This window comes from Hypomesus nipponensis, chromosome 7 (assembly GCF_054491055.1).
Source record: "Hypomesus nipponensis isolate SF chromosome 7, ASM5449105v1, whole genome shotgun sequence".
In the NCBI taxonomy this organism is placed as follows: domain Eukaryota; kingdom Metazoa; phylum Chordata; class Actinopteri; order Osmeriformes; family Osmeridae; genus Hypomesus; species Hypomesus nipponensis.
Window position 1 is genome coordinate 12,017,188 of NC_140367.1, and position 16,627 is coordinate 12,033,814.

The following is a 16,627-nucleotide window of genomic DNA, read 5'->3' on the forward strand; positions in this document are numbered from 1 at the left end:
TATGTCACTGTGACTTAAAGTTTGTAAACGTAGTCTATCTAAAGAAAAGTCTAAAAAGTCCGTTCAATAGCCGTAGCCTACAAAAATTGTTTTTGGACGGTCTACTCTTATTCAAATATAACCTTGTTCCAAGCCTAAATGTCCCTGCACAGGTTTGACCCTGTAACAGTTTGACTTAGGGTATTAGGCTACAGCACATTCATTTCATGTTTCTGTTTTACACCAGCAATGTCAGATTTTCTTCACTGCTATTTGTAGCTGATGTAACTAATAAAAAAAAAATGCAAGTAGCCTAGTTCTACAATAAAAGACAAATCTGTAAATTTTGATCAAAACACAAAGGCACATATTAGCAGTCTTGAGTAGTCCAATGCCTCCTTAAAACAATATAGGCCTATTTAATGTATATGTATGTAGGTTATTTTCACATTTCTTTTTCCAAAATATTGTTATTCTGTTGCCTGGTCTTGCAACTCTATCAGGAGAGTGTGTTACAAGATGTGTACGCACGCACCTGCTGCACCTGTAGAGGCAGTCGAAAGTTTGGTAGGGGCGCTGCAGAAGTTTTTTGAAGTGGGCTGGACTATTCACTAAAGACGGGACGTGCAAGACGGCATTTGGAAGTTTCAGGAAACAAGTGCACTACCTCCCAAGGAGAGGAATGGAATGCACCCGGAACTCTATCCTCTTCAACGTGTAACCTGTCGAGAGTTTAGCTAAGCTACCTGCTCACAAGCACCGTTCATATGAGGGAGATGACAACTTGAGACTTTCCAAGAACAGAAGTTCCAAAAAGCCAAATAGGATATCGATTAAAAATGGCGTCCTGTGAAGTAAACGGGGATGAACTTTTAGAAATTGACATTTGCGACAGTATCTACTCTGAAGCGGAAAGCGGAGTTTTTGTCAACTCAGCTGCGTCTTTCTCGGATAGCTTCTCCGCCTTTCAGAAATGGAGTACCACATCAAACCACGGCAACGCCACCGTATCTGACTGCTCAAATGACACATCATCCCAAACTCATTGCGAACAGGAGGTCCTGAATGGAAGTGCCAACGCAGAAGCCGAGGAAACTGGCAGCTATTCTGATACTGAGGGCCAGGACGAGAACCTCAAAATCCCACGCACTTCAATCGTGGACTGTCTGCTTGTGGAGCTATATGACACCTACAGCAGCAACAGGAGAAGCGTGGACAGCCTGGACAGCTCCACGGAAGCTTCCAGCTCTGATGCCTTCTTCGGCCGCAGTAACACAGGTTCCAGCTTCCTTCAAGAGCTGCAGGAGAAGCACACCAGGCGGCACCAGATGAACTACCTGGCTCAGAAAGGTGAGATCAGTAGAGGCGAAACATAATCTACAGTTGCATGGACATGTAAATTTGAATGGGGCTTACCCTATAACTGTTCCTTTACAGATATGCACTCACTATCACAAACCTCGTACCTAAGAGAACAACTTTTAGCAGCTTAGTGCAATTAATACCCTAGACTCCATGAGCCATAGAGAGACTGTGCAATGTGCAGTTGGAACCTGTAGCCTGAGTGAAGGGGTCTTCTTCATTGGTATGCATGGCTAGTCAAACAACCATTGTGTATGTGGATCTACTGTCAGTTTGTGTCAACGGGTCTAATATTTGTTCTCTGTAAGTCAGTCTCCTCAAGGCAGGCATGGTAAACCTGCTCTGTGACCCTGACTCCGCATGACTACATTTACATTTCAGATACAATTTTCAACTAGGAGCATAGCTGCATCCTTATGCCCTGTGTGTGTGTGTGTGTGTGTGTGTGTGTGTGTGTGTGCGTGCAGCCCCGGAGCAGCTGCTCTGGATCATCCAGGAGGTGAAGTACCGCACCGGTCTGCAGTCCACCAAGCTGCTGCGTCAGCTGAGAAGACGAGACCGCCTCTTCCACAAGCTCCAGAAGAACTACGACATCATCACCGCCTGCCTGCAGGCCGTCTCCCAGAAGAGACGTAAGAGAGAGCGCGCGTGGTGGCCCCTCATCTCCCTCTTTCCCTATGCTCTCTCTTGTTGTCCGTCTGTGGTCTCTCTGTGGTCTCTCTGTGGTCTCTCTGTGGTCTCTCTGTTCTCTCTCTGCTATCTCTCTCTCTCTGTTCTCTCTTTGCTCTCTCTCTGTTCTCTCTCTGTCTCTTTGATCTCTCTCTCTTTCTCGTGTCCTCTCAAACCCTTCTCCCTGTCTGAGCTGCTTTCTGTCTTCTTTGTTCCTTGTCTCACTCGCTCTCTCCTTCCCCATGTCCTGTGTCATGGATAGTGGAGCAGGTGGCACTGTCATTGCCTCAGGAGGAAGTGATTCGGGTGTGTAAAGAGGATCTTTCTCTCCCTCTTTATCTTCTGACAGGAATCTTTAGAACAGAGCCTTTTGTTAAAAGGGAGGCGGTATCATATTCCAACTCCGTCTATCTGTTCAAAACAATCTGAAACATTGTATTTCCTCCTTGGAGAAATCACTGATGTGACATGCAACAGCTTGTCATATCAGTTGGCAACGGCTGCCTAGAGAGCATGTCTTTCGACTATCCTGTTTGTGTGAGCTGAAACTTAATTATAAAAAAGGGCGGGGGGGAGGGGGGGGGGTGTGGAGGTGGGGGTGGAGTTGGGTATTTGAAGGCCCGGGAGTGACTGCTCCTCTGCTGCTTCCTGTTGTTGTTGAGAGAAGAGGCCTGGTAGTCATGGGCATCTCCTAGGCGATGCCCTGAGTCATGTGAGTCTCTAGAGTTCCGAAGACACGGGACTAGGCTAGTGGTAGGGTGTAGTTGACGTGTCCTCCCTCCCTCTCTCTATCTCTCTCTCTTTCAATTGCTTTATGGTTTTGACAGGCAAAGTAGTGTGTAAACTATAGCTGTAAGCTATCCCTTAAATTTGGATTAGAGCTTGTTAATATACCTTTTCACTTGGCATGTGGCTCTGATGCTACGCTAAAACGACTAATCAACAGCATATTAACAAGACTAAATTTACTAGTAATTCAAAAGAACCCTCCCCATTTATGTAACCATAAGTTGGATAATACCATATTACACAAAGCCAACAATAAAGATCCGTGTAAGAAGCTCTATTTGGTTTGATTCATTTCCTATTTTGTTTTGCCCACACGCAGCGTGGCAAATAAAGTGGAAGTAATAAACATTTACTGTATTTCTGTCACTCACATTGGTGGATGGTGATGTGACACGTGGCTCATTTATTGCGCGGACACTTCATACTATGTACACAGTACCCACACAGGTGTATTTAAATGTTCTAGCTAGCACACATACATGAGCATGCACCCATGGAGCCTACATACACACGTGCTTACATACTCCTGGCCTGCCTAATCACAATGGCCGGGTTTCCCAGATTTGTTAAGAAGCTCTTAACGCTAAGAGTTTCTTACGTTTTAAGAGCATTCTAGAGCGCTCTTAGAACGTTCCTAAGAAGATCTTAGCGTTGAGAGCTTCTTAACGAATCTGGGAAACCCGGCCAATATTATTTTGATTGATTTGTAGGCCTATAACATTGACAAATCATGCACATTTAATTATGCAATATATGTTGTTTCTCCCAAAAGGTGGTTAATTTAGCAAATGTCAAAATAATCTGTTTTCTCAAATGTAGATGTTTGCCTGATTCATTTTGGGGGGGGGGGGGGGCATAGAGTATTCATCACTGACATTATCCCGAATAACATTTAATAGACATTTGTTTCTTCCATCATTTGAGCAGCATGCAGCGACAGAAAACTTGGGTTGACCCAAGACGTCTCTTTTTATGATCTGGCCCTGCCCATCTCACGTCAGTTTTCCTCCACTTCCCGCCCCCATTACCTCATCCCCCCAACCCTTCCGCTCCATATTTCTACATCATACCGCATCCCTCCCATATACGACTTTGCAAACGGGGATGTACACAGGATGCGTGTGATTCCCGCTGCATAACCCGCATCTTTTCTCTCTGACGTTATCTCTCCGCTTTGAATGGCTTGACCAAAAGCCGCTTCTTGGATGGCTTTCATTTCCATGCACGGGTCATTGAACTTGGTACTTTGCACGGCATCGGATGTGATTTTCTCATTAATGGAAGATGAGTCAGTGGCTATTTTTCTGGGGGCGCATGGCGGTAAACAATCCGTCGCTGAGAGAGATTCAAGAGCCTCTTACGCAATGATCAATTCCAGTGATTCATTTTCCATCTCAATCGGAGGGCATTTGGGACAGTGTTGGCGATAGCTCACCAGTTAATTTAGTTAAATAACGCTTTATTCAAACGAAGACACAGAACTCAGCGGGAATTTTTTTACCGTGGCCTTTATTAACGTGAGATCCTGTTTGATACCAAATGCGTCAGGAACGGACAATCGCCGGGAGGAGATCGCGGGCTTGTGTAAAGCGGCAAGCTTCGGGAGGGGTTGGAAATATTATTAGCAATGTCCTCAAGAAAAGAAACGGCATCTCTCGGAGCGCGCCCCGCCTGCTGTGCACGCTCGAGCCAGGTGACACATGGGGGGGGGGGGGGGTTCTTTATTCAAAACCGTCGTTTTCCAGTCTGTGGGGTTAACTTAACCTGTTGATCCGTTAAATATCCATGTTGATATCCTTGAGCAATCCTACATGTGTGAGCTCATTGTTTTACTTTTATAAATGAAAAGTAACCTAGAGCATCCGATGCCGCCGTTGCTGTTTAGCCGTTGTGGTGCTGAAATAATACTTGTCTCGATAAGTGTCTGTACTCATATAGCTGATTGCATTTAGAACACTACTTTTGTAGTATGACCTAAACCAGTGATAAAACCAGCATCTCGTGCATAGCTTGACATGTTACCTAAATAGTGAGGTCAGATTCTAAGCGTCCGTTCATTCATTTTCTCTCGTGGTTGACTGACACATCGTAGCCCACGCGCTCAGCGTGTGCTGTGGCCGGTGTGGGTGTTTGAAGTGCTGCAGCAGTATTAAGCTTTGACAGGGAAGTAGGAGGAGGGCTCTATGGTAATCCTTTGTCAGTGCCACTAATAACGCTATCCAAATGTAAACATGACCGCAGACCCACACTGGAGGTGAGCCAAGAATGGAGCTGGACAACAAAGACAAAACGCACGCAGGTTGGATTTTGTTTAAGTGTTTTGTTTAAGCACAACTTTAGTGTTTCTGACGAGAAAGTTGTGCTGCATCAGGCCGTCTACCGTAGTGCTGCGAGTTGTGTCTCTAGCCGCTGCGAGAGCAATGGCGGCTTGCTACGGCTGCTGGCTTGGCGCTCATCCAGAGAAGCTGCCGCGGGGAATCGGCCTGCCATTAAAGCCAAAGCTCAGATTTTCATTTCCGTTTCATTATGGTGGACGCAACAAGATATCCGAGTGTCTCTTGATGTATTTGTGTACTGTCGTGTCTGCGAGTGCTTGAACACGGGTTTTCTGTAACCAGAGATTGTAGTTTGGAATCAGCACCGGAGGAAGGGACAGCGACATCTCGAATGTAACATCTGATACGCCTAAGCTTCCTGGGTTCTGTATCTACGCATCGATTGCAATAGACAAGAAAGAGTTCTCAGTTGGCCTAATTACAAGTAAATATAAGTTTGTCGGTGAAAGCATACTTTAGACTTGTTCCTTGGTGCTAACTTCAGACGGTCATACAGTAGGCCAACGGATCAACAGTCCGTGAATCAGCCTTTTTAAATGATCATTTTATTGAGTTACTCCTTTTGTCCTACATCTAACAGTTCATCACTGACTCTTTGTTTTCCCTCTCCTCTAATAGGAGTGGACACAAGGCTGAAGTTTACCTTAGAACCCTCGCTGGGCAAAAATGGCTTCCAACAGGTAAGGGAGGAAACAAAGGCTTGTATGTTTATGGTTCTAGCTTTGTCTCTTCAGCTGACTTGGGTTGTGTGCGTGTGCGTGTGTCCTAACAGTGGTACGATGCCCTCAAGGCCGTGGCCAGGCTGCCGACAGGCATCCCAAAAGAGTGGAGGAAGAGGGTATGAGCACTTTCTCCTGTGTGTGTCCAATCCAAAGGCACCCTTTTTGTATTTGACAAATGAGCATTCAGTCACTGTTGTGCTGGTGTTTTGTTGACGTTCATTTCGGTGTGCTGTGCGTTGCCAGGTTTGGCTGACCCTTGCCGACCAGTACCTCCACAGTATCTCCATAGACTGGGAGAAGACGCTCCGCTTTGCTTTTAACGAGCGCAGTAACCCTGACGATGACTCCCTCGGCATCCAGATTGTCAAGGTAACCAGTCTGATTTCTCTCTTTGTGTGTGTCTGTCCCTCACTTTGGCCAATAGCTTTCAGAAGGCTCAGCATTACAATGACACCTACTTTAAAGTGGACTATTGTTTCCCTGTCTATTTAAGCAGAAAGGTGAGTGTTGCTTGTGTGTTGCGAATACAGTGTGTCTGTGGGGCTGAGTCGTGGCGTGACATCCAGTTTAGCTCAGGTAATGTTTGCTCACCGCTGTGCGTCAGTCATGACTCCATCATGGAAAAAAGATGACTTTTCTTCGCCTCCTCCTCCCTCACTCCAGAAGGTCTGTGACTCAGGATATGTTTGTTTACCCTGAACAGGACAAAGTGCAGTTTCCCTCCCCTTTCTCTCTTTTTGTGTCTCTGTTTTAGGACCAACATTTCTCTCTTTCATTTGGACATTTGCCTTTCCCTTGATGTAACTCTTTCACTCCCTCTCCTTTCCTCACTCCGTTTCCCCCATTCACAATCTCTCTCTCTCTCTCTCTGTCTCTCTCTCTCACTCTCACTCTCACTCTCTCACTCTCTCACCCTCAATCTCATTCTCGCGTCCGTCAGTTAACCTGCAGTATGTTAACTCTGTAGTGACCTACCTGTGGAACGACATAGCAGAACTCCTGTATCACTCCCCTCCCCAGGACCTCCATAGGACAGGCTGCAGTTCCTACTGCGGCCAGGAGGGGGAGCAGGACCGGGTGGTGCTGAAGCGGGTGTTGCTGGCGTACGCTCGCTGGAACAAGACGGTGGGCTACTGCCAGGGCTTCAACGTTCTGGCCGCCCTCATCCTGGAGGTGACGGAGGGCAGCGAGAGTGACGCGCTCAAGGTGTGGAGACACACACACACATTTACATTGACTGCAACCGGAAAAGACAGGGTTTACCAAAGGAAATCCTTTGGTCGTGTCCTCTTCTCCCTCTTTTTTTCTCGTCATCTCATCCTCTCCTTTCTCCTCCTCCTCCCGCTCTCTACATGTCTTCCTCCTGTTCTCCCCCCCTTCCGCTTCTGCTCCCTTGTCCAAGTCCCTCTGTTCATCTCCTCTTCCTCCTCAACTTCTCTTCTTCCTCCTCACTTCCTTCCCTCCTTCCTCCTCCTCTTTTCATTCCTTCGTCCTCTGCCTCGTCGCCCACATCCTCCTGTTCATCTCCTCCTCCTCCTCCTCTCCAGGTGATGATCTACCTGATAGACAAGGTGTTACCGGAGAGCTACTTTGCCAACAACCTGCGTGCTCTGTCAGTGGACATGGCCGTGTTCAGGGACCTGCTGAGGCTCAAGCTGCCCCGCCTCTCACAGCACCTGCACCACCTGCAGAAGGCAGCCAACCGCGAGGCCGGAGGTGTGTGTGTGTGGGGGTGTGTGAGTGTGTGTGTGTGTGTGGGGGGGGTGGGTGTGTGTTTGTGTGCGTGCGTGCGCCTAGTATTTTTCAACACTTCTTGGAATTCTTGCATACCACATAAAAACATAATCTGTGTGTGTGTGCGTGTGTTCCAGGCAGCTATGAGCCGCCCCTGACCAACGTGTTCACCATGCAGTGGTTCCTCACCATGTTCGCCACCGGCCTGCCCCCGGCCACCGTGCTGAAGATCTGGGACTCGGTGTTCTTCGAGGGCTCCGAGGTCCTGCTGAGGGTGGCCCTGGCCATCTGGGAGCGGCTGGGCGAGTGAGTGCTGCGTCACAGACTCTTTGCACGCGTACATACAGCACACACACTCACTCAGGATCGACATACTGTACGTATACACACACACACACACACACACACTTAATGAATACACACTGTGTGCACACATGAATATAGTTGTACACATAAAGACACACAAATAATTGATTAAACTTGTTTTATTGATTTACCACTGCAAACACATTGCACTAGTTCACATTGGGCGGTACTGTAGTCTTACTGTGTTACAGGTCGGGGCTTTACGTTCTGCTCTGATCGGTTCTGTGTGCTTGTGTTTGTCCGTGTGTGTGTGTGTGTGTGTGTGTCAGGAGGATCGAGTACTGCCAGACAGCTGATGAGTTCTACAGCACCATGGGCTGTCTGACGCAGGAGATGCTGGAACACAGCCTCATAGAGCCCACTGACATGATGCAGGTAGCCCACACACTTTACACTGCACAGAAACACCTCACACACCCTTAACACTGCATAGAAACACCTCACGCACACTTAACACTGCATAGAAACACCACACTTTACACTGCACAGAAACCCCACACACGCACTTTTCACTGCACAGAAACACCACACGCGCACTTTACACTGCACAGAAACACCACACACGCACTTTACACTGCACAGAAACACCACACGCTTTACACTGCACGGAAACACTTCACTTTGAGCTACCCATGGGCACCACAAGCACAAACGTGTACACACAGACGTTACGCTGCCCATGTATCATATTCAGTCACAGCCTCATGCCACAGTAAGCTGATGTGCTCCAGCAGCAAGGTCAGTCATGTTTCCTCCGCTAAGTCCTGTGTGCCCTCTCATCCTCGTCTATCCTTCCCCGTGCTCCTCTCCCCCTCCCTCCCCCCACCTCCTCCCTGACAGGAAGTGTACTCCATGGCAGTGTTCCCCTTCCCCCAGCTGGCTGAGCTCAGAGAGAAGTACACCTACAACATCACCCCCTTCCCCACCTCCGTCAAGGCCAATGGCAGGTTGGTACCCACACACACACACGCGCACATACAGTGAGCTGACACGTCTGCCCCTCCCATCATTCATAGTCAGGGTCAGTGCTAACCACAACCCTTCCTTGGTGATCTTCGGCGGTTTGACCGGCTAGTCATTCCCCAACGACGATTCCTTAGTCGATGCAAATGACGAATGGAAAAAAGCCTCCAGCTGTTATCTTCCAGCTACGTTTACAGCTGGTGGTGTGTTTACACAAGCACGCAGGGACATGAGTATATGTGTATAAGTGTGTGTATGGAGGCTGGGGGGGGGGGGGGGGAGTTAAGTACTTGTCTTCCAGTGTGATGAAGGATTCCCTGACACTAAATTCCATTCCCGAGGCGACTTTTGGACTTTGTCCTCTGCCCGGTGTTATGCAACTCTCCTGCCCATCTCCTCAGAGGGCCTCCAAGGCTTTAGGATGTAATCGCAGTAAATCCGTCGTGAGAGAAGATGACTGTGGCCGCTTGGCCAGCGGCCGGTGTGGGAACCTGGTTCCTTCCTTTCCTTCCTTCCTATCCTCAAACAGCTAGATAGAAACCCTGGAAGATTCCATGACCCTTGGAAGCAGTAGAGAGAGACCTCCCTTCTTGTCCTAGTTCTTCCCTGAGAGTCGTTGGTCCTGTTATGGGATGTCTGTGCTGTTTCCCCTATGGGTAATCTGCTCCGTGTGCCAACCCCGAGCGTATCACCATGACGATCGAATACAGTATGTGCTTTCTGATCGTGGCTATAGTGACAGCTATGATGACTATGAAAATAGCCTGGTAAGTGTCTGACCAGGGGCCTCTGGGATAGTGAGGATGATGACGGCTATGTTCCAGGGAGAATGGGATGTTGATGATGATGATGATGATAACCATGCATATTTGATGCTGGGGGGCCTGGCAGATTGAGATAGAGATGATGACTATAAGGATGATGATGAAGAGAACGGTCATAAGGATGACAGCAACTGCAGCGGTGGCCTGGAAGCTGGGACAGTGATGACGATGATGATCAAATACGTTTTTAGTCGTACAGCCCTTTTTACAAGCCATGTCACAGAGGGCTTCACACACGCCCATAGAACTGCCCCTCAACCAACCTAAACCCTCAAGGAAGACAAGGAAAAACTCCCGGTGATGATGCAGGCGATGACGATTCTCTGTTCCAGCAGCGGGCTGGGAGGCTGGGACAGTGATGACGATGTTGACATGGATGAAGAGGACTCTGCGGTGACGGCTCTGGGCTGCCTGGGGCCCCTGGGGGGGCTGCTGGCCCCCGAGCTCAAGAGGTACCAGAAACACCTCAAAGGTAGGTCTCACCAGGGTTTCCCTCAGAAAAAAAGTGTTAGTTAAGGTGGTACGGTGAGGTTTGCTGATGGACCGTCGGGGGGGGGGGAAAGGGGGGGGGGGATAGTTTTTCCTCAAAAAACAAAGTTCTGCAGAGAAGGGAGACTGCCGTTGGAATGAAATGGGAGAAAACTGGATAGAGTAACACGGCGGTTATCGCTCATTTAAAATGTTTTTGTTTTTTGGACAACGTAGTTAAGGCGGCAGGCTTGTGTTGCTTAGGCGGCCGCCTTGACTGCAAAGTGCAGCGGGAAACCCCGGGTCTCTCTGACCCCTGACCCCTGACCCCTGCACAGGGACCCCTTAACTTGGATCAAACCAAGATGGGGTGCCACCGTGCGCAGTTAGGTTTCCTTATACCCACTGCTCAGTAAAACAAATGGGCCACCTCGTTGAGTAGGGGTTAGGAAAGGGAGAACATTGAAAAAGAGTAAGGAATTCCTTTATTTGTTTAATTGCACTCATTGCAATTTGTGTGATTGTACTCGATCGTAAAACCATAAAAATACGTAAAGGAAATTCTCATCGTCCTCCAAGCGCTAGGTTTTGGTGGTGTAGCTGGCTGAAGAGGTGTTTAGAGAGGACGTTGTCGCGTTCGCTAGTCAGAGGACCCCCAGTTTGCACCCCGATATGGACAGATAGAGAGGACGTTCCACGCGGACGAGCACGCAATTACAGGGTAAAACATACAATGTGGCCTTGGATGTCCAGTGAGTCATTGCCTTCCTCGATAAACATGTATTGGATTTAGTCATCGGCGGCCTGCCACTGGTGTGAAGCTGTAGCTGTAGATACCGTGTCCGTCCTATGCAGTCACAATCTAGTTTCCTTCGGGCGGATGCCCCTTCCTCCTCCCCCTGCTTTATCTCTTCCTGACACACGGGGTCCAGAGAACTGCGGGAACTGCTGACCTCGTTGGCTGTAAGTGAGCACTTAGATAGGCAACCGGATATGAGGGGGGGGAGGGGGGGGAGGGGGGGGGGGTGTTTTTCTAAAGGCGGCGAGGCCGCGCAGATGGTCGGGGGGTAGCGTGTGACGACGCCTGTGCTGGATCAGGCCCGGTCCTCCCCTGCTGTTTCTCCTCTGCAACAAGAGCGGGATCCCTCGGCCTCGCAAGGCTTCAGGCCCCGCCTTGGGCCGCGGGGGGGGGGGGGGGGGGGGGGGGGGGGGGGGGGGGGAGGAGGCGGAGGAAGGGGGGTCAGGGGAATAAAAGAAACAATGGATTGTGTCTGCCCGGGCGCTGTCCGTCCGAGAGGGTTGTTTTCGACTTGTTTTGCTAGTTTTTTGGACACGGGTGCATAAATCTAAATCCTCTCTCTTTCCCCTCTCCCTCCGCCCTTTACACGCCCTCTCCTCCTCCTCGTCCTCTCTACGTTGCTCTGCCAACCCTCTCCTCTCGTTTCGCCTCTCTTTCATTCCTTGTCTCGGTCCCCACGCTCATCGTCCCCACCTCTTCCCCCCCCCCCCGCCTCCCAGACCAGAGCAACATTGGGGAGCTGAGCCCGGGGGCGGTGGGGGCGGGGGGGGGCGGCAGGGCGGAGCACCGCGCCGCCATCAACAGTATGATGGAGGAACGCATGAGTACGGATATCTGGGCCCTGAAGAAGCAGTACTGTCGCATCAAGAGACGGCAACAGCAGCAGGCCACGCAGGTCTACATACGCACAGGTACGCACACAGACACTCTCACACCGATATACACAAACACACACGCACACACTCACAGATATACACAGATACACACGCAGCCCAGGTAGCCTATCCCAATACAGACGAATACACACATACGTACACATATGTTTGGGTACCCACAGAAAAACACAGATCGGTACAGATGCTCATCTGGTTGACTCACTTACTCACACATTGTTACAGAGGTACACACAAACTCATGGACACGACATCTGCACTGACAACAGCACAAATCCATATGACACACTAAAGAGAAACGTGTGAGGAAATGTTTGTGTGACTCCCAGGACCTGGACTGACCACAACCCCTGGGGTCCCCCAAGATCCCCCCACCATCCCCAAACATGGTATTGACCGCCAATATGACCCTACTGGGGTTAAACCATAGAGCGTTGTTTGGAGGGAGCTTCTTTGGTGTAAATGTAGACATCAAAGGAAGGGCGATTCTGAGGGGGTGAATGGTGGTACTGATCAGTGGTAAGGCTGGTGTTGGGGTGCATCTTATCGATTCTCTCTTTGGACGGCGGGTGTTTATTTCCTTTTCTGCATGTGATGTTCTGCTTTTGATGTTCTAAGGCAGAACATATTTCCGGTTGCTCACCTCGACGTCGATTCCCGTCTGTGCTTGCAGCCACTCCCCTCGCAAAGACCCATCATGACGGAACATTTTAGTGTGTGTGTGGGAAGGGGGGGGTGGCGGGGTGTCAGGTGGTCAGGTGGTTGGGGCATTGGATTTTCCCTCTTCCATGACTCGCCCCTCCCCCATGGGGGAACATTCTGGAACTGCTGTAGTCGGCGAAGCTCATGGAAAACTCCTTTAAATCTCCCAAACCGGCTTTATGTAACACTGTTTACCCTAATAACACAGTGCACAGGCTTAGAGGATCACGGCTGGAGGTTGAGGTTTGAAGACAAGCCAGAACATTTCTTTTTTCTATTTTTTTCTTTTCTCAAATATGTGCATTTTACTGTTTTGACACGGCAACATACAAACTCAACATAATGCAGCGTAAACGATACACTCAAAACACTCAGCTGAGACGTCTGCATAAATGTTTGTATAAGCACGTGGGTCTGTATGTTTTGTTTATATACGTCTATATCTTTCCCATCTCTTCAGACAAGTGCCCCGCCACCAGTGTCCTGGCCTCCCAGCTGAACCCCTCCTCCCCAGTGGTCAACCACCTCCTCCTGGGTCGCAGGCCCCGCTCCTCCAGGGCCAGCCTCACACACGGACCCCCCTCGCCGGGGCTCAGGCCTGCAGCCCTGCCCCAGTCCCCAGCCTCCTCCCCCTCCAGGCCCCAGGCCCAGTCCAGCCCGGCCCAGATGGGCTCCCCCTGGCGGGCCCACGTGCGCGCCCACCGCAGGAACGTGGCCAGGGCACGCGCTCAGCTGGGCTTTGGAGACCCGGAGGATCGGGAGGAGGTGGGGGAGGAGCCTGGGATATGCGACAGACGGCCGTCCGAGAAGGGAGGGGAGAAGAGAGGCGGTGCGGGGGGAGGAGAGGCTGAGGAGGAGGAGGAGGAGGAGGAGGAGAGGAATGAGGTGGAGGAGGTGAGGGAGGTCAGCCCTCTGCCTTTGTCTCCTTCCCAAAGCTCCTTGGCGGGAGCAGGAGAGGAGGTGGGGGAAGTGGAGGAGGGCCTCGCCTCTCTGGAGCTGGAGATCGGCGTGGGACCCGCCCCTCCCGCAGAGACTGAGCCAATCGCAGCCCTGGACGAGCCCCCCTTTGTCCCCGAGGCCACAGCCGAACTGGGCCCGCCGCCCGCCATCCCCGTCCTGCCCCCACCGCCCACGTCGACGCGCCGCCGCGAGTCCGACTCCTCCGGCTCCGAGAGCGGCCTCCGCTCCCTGCGCCGCTCCCCCTCCACCCCCCTCACCTTCTCCTCCTCCTCCTCCACCCCCTTACCCCTCTCCTCTTCCCCCTCCACCCCCCTCGCCCTCTCCTCCTCTGCCTCCTCCACCCCGCAGCGCCTCCCCTCCTCCCCCTCCAGCCCCTCCCCAGACCCGCCCTTTGGCCTCCCCTCTGCCCCCGCTGCCTCCCACCCCAGCACCCCCACCCCCCTGGAGGCGGCCCCCCATCCCTCCCGGCCCCTGGCCCAGCAGGGGGTCTTCTCTCCGTTCCCCTGCGTCAAGCAGCCCCGCAAGTCGCCGGCCGCCCGCAACCTGGGCCTGTACGGCCCCACCCCCCGCACCCCGACCGTCCACTTCCCCCAGCTCAGCCTCGGCCGCAGTAGCGCCTCCGCCACCACCAGGCGGCGCTGACGCCACGTCACCAAGCAGATCTGGACCCGGACCTGATCCGAAGCATGGTCCGAACTGTGCTGGATTTCCAAAGGAGGGGCCCCTGGCGAGGGACATATGGGGAGTCTGTGAATAAGCTGAAGAGGGAACCAAATGGGACTCTACCTGACTGTTTGTGTGTGTGTGTGTGTGTTTTCGTGTGATGAACACAAACTGCTTATGGGGAACAAGTGCACTCTTTCCTATCAAGGGCTCTACGACGGATACGTACTCGACATGGTCCGAGATCGGGATCGAAGACACGACGGACGGACGGGTCCATGCTGGACTGTATTAAGTTGTATTCAGTTTGTGCCTGGTCTGGTGAACATGACCACAGATGCATATAGGCCACAGTTGTATTGAAGAACTTATTTCATTGATTGATTACTGTCTTGCACTGTGGGTTTGCTGTAGACTAAGGGGCAACAGACAGGCACAAAAGAGTACAACAAATATCTATATCAATCAGAAGATTTGATAGATGTGACCCTTCAAAGTTACAGGAGAATTCAATGGGTTTCGGCAGAATGACGAATGAGAGAGTGATTGGGTTTTGGCCGAGTGTGCGGCTAATCGCTTCCGTGGCTAACAACTGTGACTTGTGTCACCGCTGCATGCTTAGGGCCCAGTGCCACTGTGCACCTTTTCCTGATGTCAGTCTGCTGTGTGAAACTCTACACTCCAACCAGGCCTGGATGGCCAGAAGGTTGGAAATCTGTTTTTAAATGCTTATCTGTGCTCGTTTGCTATTGCCTGGCACAATGGCATGAATTTGAATTTGCCCAACTCAGCCAGCCTGACACTAGCAATACACTCCAGTTTGAAAGTGTTTCTAATAGTCTTTGATCAAGGTTTGGCTAAAATAACCATACAATAGATACAGAGGTGTGACCACACAGGAAACACCACATACCCACCCAGACCCGAGCCTAGCTCACTTCTGGTCAGCTGACCTCGCTTAAGCCAATCTGAGCTCAGCAAGCTGAAGAATCCTAGCTTTCACCTCTTTGGCCAAGAGTGTAAATCCTTTACGTCTGTACCCTATGTAAGATGTGTGTGTGTGTGTGCTCTACACAGAATGTTTATCCTGCCAAAGATGCAAAACAAACCTATATCCACAACTAGTACTGTTTTAGAACTAATTAATACTCAAGATCACAGTGAGGGATCCGCTTAGTTCCTATGTGTGTTGTCATTTTACACCCTCAAAACTCACTTGAATGGTTGTCCTCAGCCTCCGTGAACGTTTTTCTGTTGCATCACTTCCTGCCATGTCCTTATCCAGACGTCTCCTTATGAAGGACTGTGTCTCTGATAGACGATGTGTCGGTAAGCCGAAGTAAGTACCACAGCCTCCCGCACTCTCTCCTCTGTAACCCTCAAGTGAAGGAAGTCGACACTCCAAATAAAGAACAGAAGCCTGTCTAGCCTGTTGGGTCGTGTTCATTCCGTGTATGAGTAAAGCGCTGCATTGTGGGAGCCGGCCTCACCGCATCCATTTAGTCTGTCACTGACCTTGTACAGAATGACGGATGTTTATGACTGGAGGCTTGACCATGGGACGTATGTGAGAAGGAGCCGCGTGTGTCCGTGTGTAGGGTCTGGTGCATGAGAGCAGAGAGGGCAAGAATGAGTCGGCAAGGGAGTTGTGTGTCGATGGGTAAGGGAGAGCCCGTATGCATGTTTGTTGGGCTGTGGGGGTCAAAGAGAATGTGTGTGTGCGCGGGGAGGGGGGGGGGGGGGGTACATCTGTGAAAAGTTTACAGGAGGTTGAGAGTACACCTGACAAAGCAGAATTATTTGGTACAGTAGTCACATTGCTTGTGTTGCTACAAAAAAGACTGCACAAGTGAAATGTTGGCCCCTGGGTGGCAGTATGGGTTGTCAATGAAGAACCAAACGAACTCTTAAGTATTCAAACAAACATTTGAAAGTCAGCAAAGTGCACCCAGTCCAAATCCACTCAAGCCTTCTGAAGATTCATCCTTAACACTAGATGGCGCTGTATGTCTGTGTTTGCAGCAGTGGTTCATGCCGCCGGCCTCTGAATAAAGGAAAACCCCAAGAATGTTAAAAAAAAAAAGAAAGAAAGAAAGAAACAATCCTCCCATGGAACTCTTTCAAGGAGTTCTGACTCAACTTGGGTGTTGTGGCCAAAAACATTGTTCTGTCCAGAAGATTTATGATGTTTAAGCAGCACTTGGCCAATGAAAGATGACCAATAATACAATTAAAATATTTTTAAAAGGCTTTATTCTAATGTGTTTCTTCGCAGACGCTTTCAGCCAAAGCAATGTAGAGAAGGGGAGTTGAACCTGTGGTTTGATCTGCTGTCTAATGGTCTGCCACTGACTTATACCCAGTGTGAGAAGTAAAAGGTTAGTGCCAGTTCACTGCC

At 50.4% G+C, this 16,627-nt stretch overlaps 1 protein-coding gene across 1 annotated transcript; it reads left to right on the forward strand.

Moving 5' to 3' along the window:
• The first annotated feature begins 422 nt into the window (after positions 1-422).
• On the forward strand, positions 423-15,652 carry tbc1d30 (TBC1 domain family, member 30). The gene is made up of 13 exons (XM_084702082.1): positions 423-1,329; positions 1,809-1,973; positions 5,754-5,815; positions 5,908-5,973; positions 6,101-6,226; positions 6,878-7,063; positions 7,405-7,573; positions 7,729-7,897; positions 8,227-8,332; positions 8,798-8,904; positions 10,077-10,216; positions 11,731-11,922; positions 13,067-15,652. Exons 1-13 carry the CDS (start codon positions 819-821, stop codon positions 14,206-14,208), a joined length of 3,141 nt encoding a protein of 1,046 aa, XP_084558208.1. The 5' UTR covers positions 423-818; the 3' UTR covers positions 14,209-15,652.
• The last annotated feature ends 975 nt before the right edge of the window (positions 15,653-16,627 follow it).

Bases quoted from the DNA above. Each gene is read 5' to 3' on its own strand.
- tbc1d30 (XM_084702082.1), top strand. From the start codon at position 819: ATGGCGTCCTGTGAAGTAAACGGGGATGAACTTTTAGAAATTGACATT. The intron at 6,227-6,877 runs GTAACCAGTCTG...TCCCCTCCCCAG, and splicing joins TCGGCATCCAGATTGTCAAG to GACCTCCATAGGACAGGCTG. The intron at 7,898-8,226 runs GTGAGTGCTGCG...TGTGTGTGTCAG, and splicing joins ATCTGGGAGCGGCTGGGCGA to GAGGATCGAGTACTGCCAGA.